Below are 17,425 nucleotides of genomic sequence, written 5' to 3'. Positions count from 1 at the left end.
CTGGCCCTGAAACCCTGGGATGAGGCGTCTGGTGTGAAGTTGGAACTCGTTGCTCCTCACGGGAGGCCTCCACAATTGAGATATCCCTCCTGATTAAAAAAATGCCACACACGGGTGTCAGACTAGCCCATTCCACAACTCCACCCCTCCTATCAGTTCCAATGTGCTATGTTCTTTAATTCTCCAGCTGTAGCACTTCCATTTATCCAGATTTCAGGCAGTTCTGAATGATGGTTGTTCTGTGATTTAGTTGTAATACTGATGTGGTTGTGAGAGGCAGCAAGTACTGGAATTTATCTTGTAAATTGGTTCCACCAATTATCACTGATTTTTTATCCACTTATCTACTGATGAACACTTGGGCTGTTTCCAGATCTTAGTTAATGTAAATAATACTGCCATGAACACAGATTTTGAACATATATGTTTCATGATTGGTGTTTGAGGATTCTTAGGATATATTCCTGGAAGTGGGATTACTAGGTCAAATGGGAGTTAATTTTAATTTTTTGAGAACCTCCATACTGTTCTCCATAGTGGCTGCACCAGTCTGCATTCCCACCAGCAGTGCAACAGGGTTCTCTCTTCTCCACATCCTCACCAGTCCTTATTTGTTGATTTATAAATGACAACAATTCTGGCAAATGTAAGGTGATATCTCATTGTCATTGTAATTCTCTCTAATGATTAGTAACACTGGTTATTTTTTCATTTGTCAACTGGCCATCTGTAAGTCCTCTTTGGAGAATTGTCTATTTAAGTCCTTTGCCCACTTCTTAATTAGGTTGCTTGTATTCCTGGTGTTCAGTTGTATAAGTTCTTTATAAATTTTGAATACTAATCGCTTATCAGATATATCTTGGCGAATATGCTTTTCCATTCAGTATATTATCTTTTCATTTTGTTGATAGTTTCCTTTGCTGTGCAAAAACTTTTTATTTTGATGTCCCATTTGTTTATTTTTATTTTGTCTCCCTTGCCTGAAGCTATACTGTATACTGTATATCAGAAAAAGATATCGCTTCAAGAAATGTTCAAGGTTTTACTGCTTGCTTTCTTCTATGATTTTTTATGGTGAACTTAATTTTTCTAATCACAATATTCACTGTAAAACTTGCTTTATTACAAAGTATATGAAGATGTTCAATTTATTTCACTTTAAGTTGAGCAGCAGCTTAACTCTTCTTAAACATACTAGTGCCTGGCACAATTTGGGGGCTCAGCCCATCTGGTATCCAGGTGACCTAAAAACATGTCTGACACAGCTCAACATGACATGTGTTAAAGACTAGTCTTCAATGGCAATTGCTGAGCAACTCAAACCCCTTGGTGGTCAAGAGCTATGCTAATGTTCAAACACGAGACACCATAACCTATTTATTTTCTCTCCTTATTAACAATAGAATAACTGAGAAGAAATACATTGGCAAAAAGGTAGAAATGAACATGAAATAAAATTAAAATATTTTAAAGCTACTCATCTTTATGACACCTTAATACTTTCGACCAATAATAAACTCTTGAAGGAAACAGTATTCAAAATATGAACAGATTATGTAACCAAAAAAACACTCTGAATTCAACTACCCTTTCAAATACCACAGTTCTGATGCACTTCTAAAATAAAAGTATTTGAGATTGGTCGAAAGAAAAATGGAGAAAGAAAGATTAAAACACCATCTTAAAAAACACACAAGTTGTTCAGTTTTTTTAAAAGTTCATTTTTGTATCATATTAAATTGAATTATATAATAAATCAAGTACTAGTATAACAACAAAAGCACTTAGGAACAGGTTACTCAAACAAATATTTGTACATGAATGTTTAAACAGCATTATTCACAATATTTAAAAGATAGAAACGATCCAAATATACATCAATAAATGAATAAATGAAATGTACATCCAATGGAATATTATTCAGCTATAAAAAGGAATGAAGTACTGATAAGGGCTACAACATGATGAGCCTCAAAAGCAGTAAGTAAAAGAAGCCAGACATAAAATGTTGCATGTTGTATTATGCTATTATAAAATATCCAAAATAGAAAAATGCATAAAACAAAAACCAAATTGGCCAGCGGCTGGGAGGAGAAGGGAAAATAGAGTGGCTGCCTTCTAGGTTCAGGGTTTTCTTTTAGGGTGATAAAACTGTTTCAGAACTTGATATTGATGGTGGTTGCACAACACTGTGAATGTGCTAAATGACTCTGAATTAAAATGGCTAATTTTATGTATATGAATTTCACCTCAATTAAAATGAAAGTACTTATGGGGAGAAAGTAATCCATAAAACATTCCGTAACATATTAATAAATTTTATTATGCAAATCTAATTTGGGGAAAGATATTACATTTAATTGGAAAATAAAATATTCTAGAACCTAAAAAAATCCACAACCAGGAAATATGCAAGCAAACTGTTCAGCTGATAGGACTATTTTTCCCGGTGGAAATAGCCGTGAACTTTCTTACCCACAGACAGGAGGCGCCAGGAGACGGCGGGAGAGGCAAAGCAGGCGAACACGTCGTCGGTGCAGGAGAGGTGGGTGAGGTGCGGCAGCACCACGGACTGGCCCCGGCACTGGCCCCACATGTACACGTGCCCGCCCTGGGTCTTGGCAGCAGACGTGTGGGCGGAGTGGCAGGCTGCGATTTCCACTACCCTGAAAAAATTTTAAGAAAAATGGATGTGTCACTTATATATTACACAAAGTAAATGAAAAGTTCATGCTTGGAACACCTCAAAAAACAGCTCAAGATTGAGAAACATTAGCTATCATGTCCTGTAGACAAAACCAAAAGATCAGAGCAGAGTATAGCATTTCTCCTCTCCTGAGTGCCCCTAACCTCTCATCCTAACCTCTAAGATAAATAATGCATAACTATTGGAAAAAAAAAAAACTTGGGAAAAGGGACTAGAAGCTTGTTAGAGCCACGGAAGGAGGAATGCAGGAGGCCAAAGTGGTAAGGGGTTATAAATTTACTAGAGACCCAGTGCACAAATTCATGCACGGGTGGGGTCCCTCAGCCTGGCCAGCAATTGAGGTCTATCAGGGGGCTGGCAGGTGGGGGGAGGGGTTGCGGGACGTTGGCCGGTGGGGGAGGGGGGTCGGGGGGGCAGCCATAGGAGGTTGACTGACAGGACACACACACACACACACACAAGTTGGCCAGCCAGGGTGGGGAAGGGGCCACACAGGAGGGTTCGGAGCTGCGTGAAGTTGGCTGTGGGAGTGCACTGACCACCAGGGGCAGCTCCTGGATTGAGCATCTGTCCCCGGTGGACAATGTGCGTCATAGCAACTAATGGACTGGTTGTTCCAGTTTTTTGGTCTCAAGAGTCACTTAGGCTTTTATATGTATAGATTTATATATGGATATCAGATGGCCTAATCTATATATATAAACAGGGAATATGCTAATTAGCCGGACATCACAACCGCCAGGGAGGAGCAGCGTGCGCAGATGGGAGGGAGGGTACTGGGTGCTGCCCCCAGCGCCTGTGGCCCCGGGGAGGCTGGGGCTGGGCGCGGGCCAGAGAGGAGATACAACACCCAGGAGCACCTGCCCCACCCAGCGGACACAATGGCGGCTGGTGCTACTCCGGTCAGGTTGAGTCTCAGCCCCCTCGGGGTGCCTCCTCGCACAGCGGGAGGCAGGACACCTCCTTACATGCTGGGCCTCTAGTAGATTAATAATCCCTCACCAATGGCCACTGTGAAGTGACCTAAAGATCAGTTTCCACGGGAGAGGGTATCGATTCAATTATTTGATCAGACCTAACAAAACCAAAGTAAATGAGTAAAGTGGACCTGACAAAATGTGCTGACAGTTGTGGGGGCTTAAACTGTAGCAAAAAATAAAAAATACTGTCTTCGATATACCATTTCCTTTCAAATACAACTTTTTCTCTCATCCCTACCAGAGCTGACAGCACTCACTAGGCTGATAAGCACTGATCTAGGGGTCATGAACTCTGAACACACCAAGCCAAACGGACATCAAGCCAAAGTTACCACATTTCTCAGTGAGGCTCTTAGGCAGGGGCCCAGAATCAGAAATCGACATTCTAAAACTTAGCAAGGGAAACCTCACAATTTGGCTAAATAAGTATTAAGCATCTATTCCAGTAACACACATTACATCAAATCAATATTTGGACAGATAATAATGACCTTTCAAGGGCAGATTTTATTTCTTTAGATTTGTTTTAGTTGGCTCAACAAAAAGTCTGTACTTCAACCTCAAAATGGGTAACAGACCCTATTTTACTTCCCTACTAAATGGGCAACAAGAAGTCTGTAGGAATTATACTAGGATGTATTAATGGCTGTCAAATCAGGAGGTTATTTTAGAAAGCTCATAAGAATCATATCAACTTTATGCTCATTCTAGTTGGTACTAAAACTCTTTGTTCAAAATGAGAATGTTAATACACAAGAGTTACAAAGCCAAACACCACAGTTCCAGCACACACAGTCCCAAGTCCGCAATGCATACACAACCTCAAGACATACTACAGCCAAGTTACCTTTCCTTCTCCACCATGATGTGTGTTGGGTTTAGCAGGTTATTTTTATTGCCAGTTCCAAGCTGCCCATACGTGTTAGCTCCCCAGGCATAGAGCAAGCCCTCATCTGTTAGTGCTAGCGTATGTGCATAGCCGCAGACAATCTGCAAGTAAATTTAAATGATTACCATAGACAGAAAAACAGGAAGAACAGAGAAAACATCTACTTAAAGATTACAGCCAGCCGAAATCGGTTTGGCTCAGTGGATAGAGCATCAGCCTGCAGACTGAAAAGTCCCAGGTTCGATTCCGGTCAAGGGCATGTACCTTGTTTGCGGGCACATCCTCAGTAGAGGATGTGCAAGAGGCAGCTGATCGATGATTCTCTCTCATTGATGTTTCTAACTCTCTATCCCTCTCTCTTCCTCTCTGTAAAAAAAAAAAAAAAAAAAAAAAAAAAAAAAAAAAAAAAAAAAAAAAAAAAAAAATCAATAAAATATATTAAAAAAAAAAAATTACAGCCAGCTTCTACAGAATGCCAGTTGTGGAGCAACATTTTCTGAAACATTGAAACAGCATCAGGAAAGCCTACACCCGAGACTACTGAATCTTTCAATCCTTTTTTGTATTTGTCCATACTAATGTGCTACCACCATGGTGTTCCTTTTCATCACCAGAATTTAGGGAGTAAATGTGAAAGATTCAGGCACTGAGTATTATCCTAAAATATTTATTGAAGAGTAAGTTTCCAATATTCCTCCAAGTCAGAGCAGGGAAGCTAGATGGAGACCAGCACCTAAGAGTCCACCACACATACCTGGTTCACGCACACGCTGTGCAAAGCTGCCACTCGCAAAGGGGTCAGCTGATTGACATTGTTTCCCAAGCCCAGCTGACCATTGCCATTGTAACCCCAGCCATACACCTTGGGGAGAGAAAGGGAGAGAATGGGCTTTTAAATGTGATAATTAGAGGGAACAGATAAATCAGTTATACTTTTTTCACTTCCAACATCTATACTGTACTCTGTGTGATCCTACACTGATCTCCAAATAGATAGATTTTTTTTTTTTTGCGGGGGGGGGGGGGGGGGTGTAGGGGGATGAACAGAATTTTGCATCAGTTCCTACTCCATAACTTACTAGCTAGATAATCTTAGGCAAGTCTTTAATTTTTGTTTTACACATGAGGAAACTAAGTTTCACTAACAATTATTAAGCACCTACCTGTCAGGACCTTGTGAAAGGTACTAGAAACGCATCTTTAATCACAGTTTAACAGAGGGGATGAACTATGCAAATTTCTGTAGCCAAGTGGCAATTGCTATAATAGAGATATAATCTAGGCACTGTAGGAGCAGAGAGGAGAAAGGATTTGGCTACAGAAAGTGAAGGAAAGACTTTTGAGAAAGTGGAGATTTTGGAAGGGCTGAATGATGGAGGAGGGGGAAGCACTCAAGGTAGAGGAAACAGAATGTGTTGGAGGCCTGGCTGAACACATACGGGATAGAAGGAGAAAGGACTAGAAAAAAAGGTAAGGCCAAGGGGATAAAGTGTTAAAACATACCAGGGAAAGTAGAATGCTTCTATGGATCTTTCACTGAAATATTTTAAAAACAGAAATTAATATGCTTAAATTTTCATTTTGGAAAGATCATGCTCGCTGCAACATGAAGGGGAACTGGAGTGTGTATGAGAGGCAGGAAGATCAATCCTATATAATAAAAGGGTAATATGCAAATTGTCCCCTCTACCAGGAGTTCAACCAGAGTTCAACCAGGGGTGGGCCTGCCAAATGCCTGCAACCTCTCCCCCTGGCCATTCCCGCCCCCAATCAACCCCCAATCCCAGAGCAGAGCAGGGCCTGCCGGCTGGCCAACCTCCCTCTTTTTGGCAAACAGGTGAGCTCTGATGGCATTCCAAACCAATATTGCGACAGTGGGATCAAGAGAGCGGGAATGGATAGGAACGAAGTTAAAGAGAGAGATGTGACAGAACGTGCTGATCCCTTAGAACAGTGGTTCTCAACCTTTCTAATGCCTCGACCCTTTAATACAGTTCCTCATGTTATCGTGACCCCCAACCATAAAATTATTTTCGTTGCTACTTCATAACTGTAATTTTGCTACTGTTATGAATCACCATGTAAATATCTGTGTTTTCCGATGGTCTTAGGCCATCCTGCTAGCGGTTCTCAACCTGTGGGTCACGATATTTACATAATGATTCATAACAGTAGCAAAATTACAGTTATGAAGTAGCAACGAAAATAACTATGGTTCAAGTTATCCACGAGTGAGAGAGAAGCGGGTGTGTGTGGGTGTGACTGTATTAAAGGGTTGCAGCATTAGAACCACTGCCTTAGAGATCTGGAGTGAAAGGGGAGTCATCAGCTGAAAGTAGCAGGATTGGACATAGGTGTGACAGAACTGTTAGAAGTTTAGAATAGCCAGTGTGGGACACAGGAAGTACTATTGACCAGGAACAATAAAGGGTCTAGCTCAAATCAGAAACCACCCAGGAAGTGTGGTGGCACCACGCTCCATGGCAATGCAGGGCAAATAAGAATTGGCTGGGGCTTTTTTTTTTTTTTTCTCCCAGTCTTCACTCAAGGACATGCTTATTGATATTAGAGAGAGGAAAAGGGAAAAACATCAATGTGAGAGATAAACATTGATTGATTGCCTCCCTGTAGGCACCCTGACCAGGGACCAAACCCGTAACCTAGGCATATGCCCTGATCGGGAATCGAACCTGCACACTTTCAGTGAATGGGAAGATACACTAATCAACTGAGCCACACCAGCCAGGGCAGGTAGGGCTTTTCAGGGCGAAGTGACAGAGGGGAAAAGGGGACGTGGACTTTTGGGTACTAGCAACATATGGTTAAAAAGCACTTTCAATATTAGAAGTGCAACAGGTTTGAACTTCCTGGAGATAAATGTGGCAATAGACATTAAAAATTTTAATGACTTACCCAGAAATCTTATTTCTGAGAACTTATTCTATAGAAATCCTTGCCTAAGTGTACAAAGATACACACACACAATTAGAAACAACTGAAATGTCTATCACAGAGCTCTGGTCACCATACAAGGAACACTAAGCAGTCATCTGTATAATAAAAGCCCAGTGAGCATCACAGCGGAACGACCGGATGACCGGTCACTATGATGCACCTGCCGCAGGGGCGCCACCGCGGCTGCTGCCGAGCCCAGGGCCCCAGGGCCAGATGCGTGGCCATGAAGGTGGCCAGCATGAGATGAAGGCTCTGTAGGACGAATTCAATAAGCTGGGCACCGAGATGATTGTCATTGAGGCCGGCAGGTGAGGGCGACCCTCTCCTCACTGTGACCCTCCCCACATGGCGCCAGTATCAGGCAGTGGGCTTTGGCTTGATCCACGAGTGAGAGAGAAGCGGGTGTGTGTGTGTGGGGGGGGGGGTATTGGGAGGATGTTGGGCCACCTGCGGGTTCAGCTCCTTGGCTCTCCAAGTCCCAGCTCTAGTGACAGCATCCTGGCACGCCTGGAAGGCCAGGAAGGTGGTGTAAAGAAACCCTGTGGATCTGCCACCCGACCAGCAGCCCAGGACCGGCACTTCCAGAAATGGACCGGCTCAGAGCACACCGAGCTTGGGGGTGAGGCAGCCACCAGCCAGCTCCCGGTGGATCCCACCTCAAAGGAAACTCGGTCTTTGGTTCTTTAGTTCAGTTTATGCCAGCTAAAGAGGAATGGCTGGGCACATTTTAGGGGAGAATTAAGACTTTAAAACAGCCCTAACTGGTTGGCTCAGTGGATAGAGCATTGGCCTGCAGACTCAAGGGTCCCAGGTTCGATTCCGATTAAGGGCATGTACCTTGGTTGCGGGCACATACCCAGTACGGAGTGTGCAGGAGGCAGCTGATCGATGTTTCTAACTCTTTGTCCCTCTCCCTTCCTCTCTGTGAAAAATCAATAAAATACATTAAAAAAAAAAAAAAGACTCTAAAACAGTGTTCTGTTCTGGGAAGATTGCTACCTGGCTGTCTTAGGCCTAAATTCCAGGTGATTGTGGGACCTGGCTCACATCTTCCAACTGGCCTGTATTTGTCATAAGAGCCCAAAGAGAAGAAGGGGAACACATTTTTTATATGCGATGGATTTGACCAACAGACAAAGGCGAGTGCCGGCTATGTCTATTGTACGCACAGAGGCACCAGCTCTGAGCCCCCTGGCTAAAGAGAGCTCAGGGTCCCGGTGAGCCTTCTGGTAGTTTGTTTCCTTCTTGGGAAGCCTGGGGCCCATACTCAGCTCCCGCTCAGTGGGCCTCCTCCAGCCCCCTCCCCCTCAGCTCCAGCTCAGTGGACCTCCTCCAGCACCCCCAACCCTGATCAGGGGTGGGGCCAGCCAGGCCCGATCAGCCCCCATTGGGGCGGGCTGGACAGACCCCACCCATGCATGAATTTGTGCACTGGGCCTCCAGTTAGTGTATAAAGACCAGCTACAAATGGTCGAAAATAGATTCAGGTAAAACACATGTTGTTAAACAGGGAAGTTACAGAATAGCAGAGCAAAGTAGTAGGTATAATAATTCCATACTTTAAAAAGGTAATTATATTTACCTATATATAATTATTTATAGAAGAAAGTCCAAAAGGATATACATCAAGCTATTAACAAGATTAAAGATATTCACATTTTAATTTATATGTTTCATTTCATTTGTTTTCCTTTGTTAAAATAATCTCATAATAATAATCTTAAATTTAAATTTATTTTTAAAAAGGAAGTGAAGAATACTGGAATGGAAGATGTCATATGACTATCTCAAGAAATTCCAAAGTCGACCAAGTAATCAGGGTTGATTCCAAAAATACATTAACACACTCTATCACCCAAGGGGTGATTCCACATGTGTGTGCCAAAGACATATTTTTGGATAATTTTTGTGTACTAAGACATGCAGCGGTAGTGACAAGTCCATTTAAGTATTAGTTGCAACCAGAATAATTTTTCTAAAAATAACCATTCATTCAAAGATGACCATGAGAAAGGGTCACTAAAAGATGGGTTTTTTAAAGTAGTTAACAATAATCATGACAAAAAAAAATTCTGCTTTTGCAAGTTGCTTCTTCCTGTGAACAAACATTCCAGATATAGGAAGGTAGTTCTACAGAGAAATCATGCCCATTGGAGTCATCAACTGCCTATAAACATATCAGCTAACTTAAAAAAGTGCACAGTTGATTTTTCATTGGAAGAATGAGGTTTGTAAAATTTTAATTCGTTGATTAAATCGCTAACAAATATCTATAAACATTAAGCTACTTGGATCTTCCACAAAAATAAAATGTAGACACATTAGAATCTTTACTTACAGATAAATTTAAAAGTTCACACTGAGGCCCTGGCCAATGTGGTTCAGTTGGTTGGGGCATAGTCCTGTACACCAAAAGGTGGTGGGTTCGATTCCTGGTCAGGGCATATACTCGGGCTGTGGGTTTGATCCCTGGTTGGGGTGAGTGTGGAAGATAACCAATCAATATTTCTCTCTCTCACATTGAAGTTTCTCTCTCTCTCTCTCTCTCTCTCTCTCTCTCTCTCTCTCATTCTCTTCCCCCCTCACTCCCTCCTTCCCTCTCTTCCTTTCTTCCTCCTGCCCTCCCTCTTCCTCCCTTCTCCCTTTCTCTCTCTAAAATCAATTAAAACCAAAATTCACACTAAGGAGCATTCTCTGGTTACTCCTCAGTCAGTAATCAGTTAGCTATCAATGGGGTATCAAAACAAAGCACTATTGCTTCTACAATCTAATACATGCACCTTATGAAAAAGATATTTCACTAAAAGAAGGGGGGGGGGGGGAAGGGGATTGCAAAGATAGCTCACCTCACCAGTGTCAAGAACAGCCATGGATGAGGTCTGACCACAGGCAATGCCTACCACCCTCTTAATATGTAAACAATGTGTAACTTTTCGAGGAGTAGGTTGATTTGCTGTAGATCCTGATCCCACCTGGCCACAGTTGTTGTAGCCCCAAGCAAATACCTACACAAAAGAAGGGAAGGAAAGATAATGGTAAGGGTAAAAATCCTACAAACATACATAAATCCACTTAACAGAGTGCTTACAATGTGCTAATTGACTCTGTGTGCTTGACTGCGTTAATCTATTCAATCATTACAATAACCTGTACTATGACCCTGGGGTAGACACTATTACCATCCCCATTTTACACATGGAAATGGAAATGCAGAGAGGTTAGGTGATTTGCTCAAGGTTCCAGAGTTAGCAAGTAGAAGTGGAAGTTGAACCCAACACAGTCCAGCTGTGGTCTTCACCACTAAGCTGCATTGCCTCTACAATTATGGCAGCCATATACGTTTTTTAATCTGGCATCAATTAAAAATGAATTGATGCTACATAAGAATCGTGACATGAAAAAAATCTGCTTCACTCTTTGGCCATAACGTTTTTTCCCCCATGGAAACTTTCAAACCACACTATGCTTTTTCCCTGTCTAATACTGGACATTCATAACCTTTTCCAATGAATCAGGACCATCATTATTATAATTATCAATCATAGTTCCACATCATAACATAGTAATGACCAGAAGTACTATGGAGACATTTATCCCTACAGAAATGATACCAAGCTGTTAGTCTGTTCTTGGTAATAGTTCCTCTGCATCCTGCTTATTACTTTTGGCCTGTGATCTGCCATAACCTGAAACCAGCTTTCTAAGAAAGAGAGACATAAACAGATCTTTAAGCTAGTTAAAATCTAGTAACTAATATGAAAAAAACAAACCAAACCACATCACTTCAGGTTAATTAACAAAACATTCTATCAAACAGGAGTGTGATCAAAGAGGAGAATTAGGGCAAGGGGAATTCTGGCAGGAGAGACGATAAACTTCTACACTAGGGCAACATGTCCTGAAAATAGATTCACAGGAATATCTAATATAATCATGCAAATATTTCGCACAATTATTCAAAGTACCATATGCTTCAGGTAAAAATTACCAGGAATCTAAACTGTACAAATTAGTAAGTTCCAATTTCAACATTCTTCTGGCACGTCTCAAATATCCTAGTTCCCTTGCAATGCAGCTTTTATTTTGAAAACTAGAGGCCTGGTGCTTGGATTCATGCACCAGTGGGATCCCTCAGCCTGGCCTGTGCCCTTTCACTAATGGGACCCCTCAGGGGAAGCAGCAGTGTGCGAAGCAGCAGGTGGCTGGGAGGAAACTGGGAGCCATGCCACTCCCGCTCATCCCTGCCCTGCTGCACCTGCCTCTGTGCTGCCACGCAGGCAGGAGAAGCTCGCCCCTCAGCACCTGCACTCACCAGCCGTGAGCCCAGCATCTGGCGCCCCTCAGTCAGCTGAGCAGTGCTCCCGCTGTGGGAGCACAATGACCAACAGGGGGCAGCTCCTGTATTGAGCACCTGCCCCCTGGTGGTCAGGGTGCTTCATAGTGACCAGTCACACAGTCGTTCAATTGCTTAGGCTTTTATACATATAGATGGGAACCGTAGTTCTACTAACCAAGAAGCAGACTAGGAAACAGAGTATTCCAGGGCTTACTGCCTATATGCTAGCCTGGTTCCAGCCCATCCCAGCTATGAAAACTTAATCTCCCTGAGCTTCTTTGGTTTCTTCATGCATAACCCATCCTACATAGTAAACTGTAACACCATTGAAGAACTTTAAACAGGGAACAAAATGACCTGATTTCTGTTTTAGAAATCATGGGAGGTGGAGAAATAATACTGGATAGATAAACCAATAGAAAGCTGTGGAATAAGAGATCATGGTAGCAAGGCTTGACCTAAGGTTATGGATATGGAGAGGAACAAAATGATATCAGATTAGAAAGTAGAATAACAGGATGTGTAACCTTTAAGATAAGCATGGAATTTGTGGGGTAAACAAATAGTACAGTTCCTATTGGAATGTTGGTAAAGTTAACACTGTCATACACCTCTAATTTGTAGTCTTGGTAAACAGCATGAGACTCAACTGCTTTAAGATTGAAATCTACCATCATCAATGAGTGTTCCTGATCACACAATACAGAATGTGTTAGAAAAAGAGTATGTTCCTACAATGTGTGTAGCTACACACACAGGGCTACTATGTTCACACTATATGAAGTATAATATGGCCATTATATTTTTGGCACTTTCACAATAGTTAAAAGGTAGGAACAACCCAAATATCCATCGACAGATAAATAAACAAAATGTGGCATATAAATAAAATATTATTTCTCCTTAAGAAGGAAGGAAATTCTGACACATGCTACCACATAGATAAATCTTAAAAACATTTTGCTATGTCAAATAAGGTAGTTGCAAAAGGATAAATACTGTAGATGCCATTCATAGGAGGCATCTAGAGTAGTCAAATTCATAGATACAGAAAATAATTCCCAGGGGCTCAGGAAAGAGGAAATGGAGAGTTAGTGATTAATAGGTACAAAATTTCAGTTTTGCGAGATAAAAAGAGTTCTGTGGATGAACAGTGGTGATGGTTACACAACAATGTTAAGTGTAGTTAATGGCATTGAACTCTACACTTAACATGGTTAAGATATCAAATTTTATATTATGTGTATTATTTTACCACAATTTAAAAAATAAAGAATAAAAGCAAGGTACTTACCTCTCCATCAGCTGCCAAGGCCATTGAATGATGGGAGCCACAAGCTACTTCAACCACTTGTTTGATCAAGAGATTGGTACAGACTTGGATGGGAGCAATGCCTTGGTTGGTTGTCCCATTCCCAAGCTGGCTGTATCCATTGTGGCCCCAGGCGTAAACAACTCCATCTGTGTAAGATGGCCACACACACACATCAGCCCAAGAAGAAATGGCCTCCCTGTACTTTCCCCCAGATTTTGCACAACTCATCTCCAACCTCAATTTTTTCACATTGCCCCTTCTCCCTCCAAACTAACCACTGATAAGGGGTGGGGGAAAGAGAAAACAGGATAGACATACACAAAACTGTTAAAGAAAGGACTAAAATAGAAAGAAGATCAGCTTTGTGGTCAGGAGTCAGCTTATATGTAAAAACATTTGACCTTCTAACACACTGAATCATCTCAATAGTTTCTGTGTCAGGTACCAAGCAAAAAAGAAAACACAGGAAAAAAAAGTTCAATACTAATCTTTACCATTATTTTACCAAATACTAAGTTTCATGGAATTGTTGGGTGTATGTGTGTGTGTCACTCACAAAGTATAGAGGAAAAAGGTGTACTATTTACAAGAGTTAAGAGGTATACATTTTGTATAAACTGTATATAAAAATCACAGGCTTCTCTCAAGCAAACTAGTGGCGTAAAATCTGAACTTTTTTTTATGATTTTATCTTTTTGGGATTCTGATAGAGGTCACGTTTCTGTTATGCGTCCCTGTCTGCAAGTATCACTGTTCCATGCATTTCCTCCCACAGCATGATGAGTATCAAGAGCAGACATCCCAGAGTTACACACTTTCCTCATATCTTCCCATGGTAATAAAGCATCCTGACTTTTTAAGGACAATCTATGTCTGGCAACAACAAAATCCAAGAGAAACAGCAGAAATCCAAGTATCATTATCAGCTGCTGACTCACTGACCACAGTCCTCAAGCAATCAAAGACCGGCACTCATACTTAAGTAGGTTTCTGATTATCTACTCTAGAGGCACTATAACTTAACAAAGTCAGGGTTCTCTTCCAGTACAAGTCAGATCTAGAGAACATCTGACGTATGTCTCACAAATTTTTCCTTTGTTTAAAAATGCAACATAATGGTAATAAAATGCTTCAAGTTGCTTCCTAAAGTGAAACAAATTGATTTTAAAGTTCAATGGAAAGAACAAACAAGAAAAACCCATTTTAAAAAGAACCTACAAGATAGCTAGCTCCATTTGTCATTAAGCTATAAGAAGTGTCTAAAATTACAATACCAGGACATGAACAAACAGACCAACCAATAAAATGGAATTCAAAGTCTAGAAATAAACTAATTGTATATGGAAATAAAAGCTATGTCAGTGGGAGAAATAGACTTTTTACAAGTTGGACTGATAAATGGTAATTGGGCAGTCATACTGAAAACTTAAACTCATTCCTCACATCATGTACTATAACCTCCCAATAAATCATTTTTAAATGTACAAAAATAAAACCATATAAGAACTAGAAGGAAAAAATTAGTAAATTCCTCCATAACCAGAGAATAGGGAAAACTTTCCTGTAATACAAAATCCAGACACAATAAAAAGAGTGATAAATCTACCGTGTTTCCCCAAAAATAAGATATCCTCCGAAAATAAGACCTACTTACAGGTTTCCTTCTGAGTGAAATATAAGGCATCCCCCCGAAAATAAGCCCCCCCCCCCAGGCTAAACATGAGAGATTTGGTCCAGTGATTCTGAAAGAAATGAAGTCACAAGAAATTCACCAGGAAATTCAGGAATTGGATTGTTATGATGATGTTCCAGAAGATGATGACATGATTGTCATTGAATAAATGAGTAAATTCTTGATACTGTAGGATTCACAGTTTGTCTGGTTTGTGTTGACAACTACTGTACTATTGTACCATATACAGGTAATAAATTTCCTTTATTTTCATTTAACAATAAATGCGTACCGTATTCTTCTTCATGGAAAAATAAGACATCCCCTAAAAATAAGACCTAGGGCATCTTTGGGAGCAAAAATTAATATAAGACACTGTCTTATTTTCGGGGAAACAGGGTAGTTATATTTTTGAAAAAACTTTCCAAGGAAATAAATACTGTGAGCAAAGAAAAATGTTAATATTGGGAAAAATATTTGCAATTTCTATTAGTAAGTGATAATCTCTAATATAAAAAGAGCTTCAAAAAATACAAAAGAAAATAACCAAGAAAAATGATGAGTATCAACAGCAGATATCACAGAGTTACACACTTTTCTCATGTGATTCCCATGGTAATAAAAATGTCCTGACTTTTTAAGGACAATCTGACTGGCAACAACAATATCCAAGGACAATGTATGAGTTAAGAAGTGTACTTTTTGTATACATATATATACTACACTATAGTGTGTGTGTGTATACTTCATTGAAGTTTCACAATGAAAGAAATGTAAATGGACCTTAACTGTATGAAAAGATGCTCAACCCCACTCACAAGGTAAAAAATACAAATAACAGAAGACCAGACTCCACTAACCACGACTGGCCTACCCACTACCATGGCTGAATGCCCACTGAGCCAGTAACAGAGCCACACAGAGCTCCTGAGACAGCACCAGCCGCAGGAGACCAACTAGCTATGTAGTAGCAAGATTCCTCCAAATGGACCCATTCCATCCTGCAAAGAGCAGCCATTCACACTGTCAGGATCAACATCTAACCCAGATATGGGATTCCTGCACATAGGACCCCAGCCAGCATCACTATTTGAGGGCTTACAGAGTAATGCACTGATACAGGATCCCACAAAACATCTGATCAGACCAAGGGACTCACTTCGTAGCAGAAGAGGTGCAGCAGGGCTCACTGGTCCTATCATGCACTGCAGCATCCAAGAGCTGTCTGTGGAGACAGCCCGGACAAGCTGGCTTGGCACCCAGGTGACACAGGGCAGTGCTTTGGTGTTCACCTGCCCCAGAGGGACAGTAAGCAGAAACGTGCAGCCGCAATGGCCAGAATACAGCATGGTCAGGGGCTAGTACTCCTTAGAGATGAGAGTCTGGGTCTCACAATCAGGTGAGCCACCCAAGCCAGGTGTAGCCAAGTGTAAAGAAAATCCAGAAAAGGTTCTAGACTCGCAGGGGTGTCGAACTCAGTCAGAGAAGGGGCCAAAATCTAAAATCCAGCCTAAATCGCGGGCCGAATGGTTTACTGAACAGTCATAAACTGTCATTGTGATGGAAACGCAGCGGAGTGCAGTGATGACAGCGCGGTGCGGGCCACATTGCAAGGCCTGGCGGGATGGATTTGGCCCGCGGGCCTTGTGTTTGACACATGTGTTCTAGAGGGAAAAGGCGAGGAGAATCAGTTGTGGCTCAGAGACTAGCTGCAGTGCAGAGGCTATAATGTATCTCAGGAAAGATCTTTTTCCTCTTTTCCCCAGGAAAAGAGGCCCACCAGAATCCTGAAGGACTGGCAGCACATGGCAGAGACCTAGTGAACGCTGTGCTGCGGGCAGTCTGCAGCAGGGGACAGAGGGCTCCAGAGATGATCTATATGCTCAGATGTACTGTGAAGCCACACTGCTCTGGAGAAGAGTCTGGGCATATGTTAATAAGTATAAAAGAACCCCAGAAAAACAGTTGTATAAGAAAGGAGGTGGGCTCAGGTATAAATAATGCTTACAGAGTTCTAAGTAAACACTGAACACCGATTTCCCAAAATGGTGATATCACTATATTGAAACAATAAGCGGAGGGAGAAGAGGGAGGGGAAAGAGAGTTAAATTCTACCTGCCATTATAAACGTCAAAGGATAATGTCTAAAATGACAAGTTTGGAAATAGCAGCATAATTTAAAAATATGAGTTAAATAGCAAAAGAAACATCTGAGAGTTAAAAGTGGTTCCTTCTGAAAAGCGGTTTCTAAGAGTGAAGAGGGATAGGACATAGGTACCTGCTTTTTACGAAAAGCCATAGACTATTTGATGATTTCAAGTGTTAAATTGTTTTACTGTTTTTGTTACATTCTTTTAAAACTATATGATTGTCAACATACAGTACACACATATATAGATACATAATACACAGCATGTTTACTGTATATTGAGTAAAATGAATTATAATGATCAAAACAGAATTAAAAACAAAATGAAAAACAGGCCCATGAGAAAATCAGATATTTATATGTTTATTGTTTATCTTTTATTTTTTATAGCATTTTAAAAAATATATATTTTATTGACTTTG

At 41.1% G+C, this 17,425-nt stretch overlaps 1 protein-coding gene across 5 annotated transcripts in view; it reads right to left on the bottom strand.

Annotated features, from left to right (window-relative positions):
* RCBTB1 (RCC1 and BTB domain containing protein 1) overlaps window positions 1-17,425 on the bottom strand; it is a 90,369-nt gene that overhangs the window by 70,179 nt on the left and 2,765 nt on the right. For 3 of the 5 annotated variants that reach the window (XM_036457680.2, XM_036457677.2, XM_036457681.2), the window contains exons 3-7: window positions 13,162-13,328; window positions 10,378-10,536; window positions 5,331-5,438; window positions 4,535-4,677; window positions 2,476-2,666 (exon numbers count right to left, since the gene is read on the bottom strand). In XM_036457680.2, the coding sequence (XP_036313573.1) occupies window positions 2,476-2,666; window positions 4,535-4,677; window positions 5,331-5,438; window positions 10,378-10,536; window positions 13,162-13,328 (768 nt within the window). Of the gene's footprint in view, window positions 1-1,710; window positions 2,190-2,475; window positions 2,667-4,534; window positions 4,678-5,330; window positions 5,439-10,377; window positions 10,537-13,161; window positions 13,329-17,425 lie in introns of those variants that run through there. The other 2 variants (XM_036457683.2, XM_036457682.1) reach the window with 2 other exon arrangements.

The sequence above is a fragment of the Pipistrellus kuhlii genome, unplaced genomic scaffold, assembly GCF_014108245.1.
Source record: "Pipistrellus kuhlii isolate mPipKuh1 unplaced genomic scaffold, mPipKuh1.p scaffold_m20_p_3, whole genome shotgun sequence".
Lineage (NCBI taxonomy): Eukaryota > Metazoa > Chordata > Mammalia > Chiroptera > Vespertilionidae > Pipistrellus > Pipistrellus kuhlii.
Note: the sequence above shows the minus strand (reverse complement) of the source record. Positions and strands in the feature narration are given on the sequence as shown.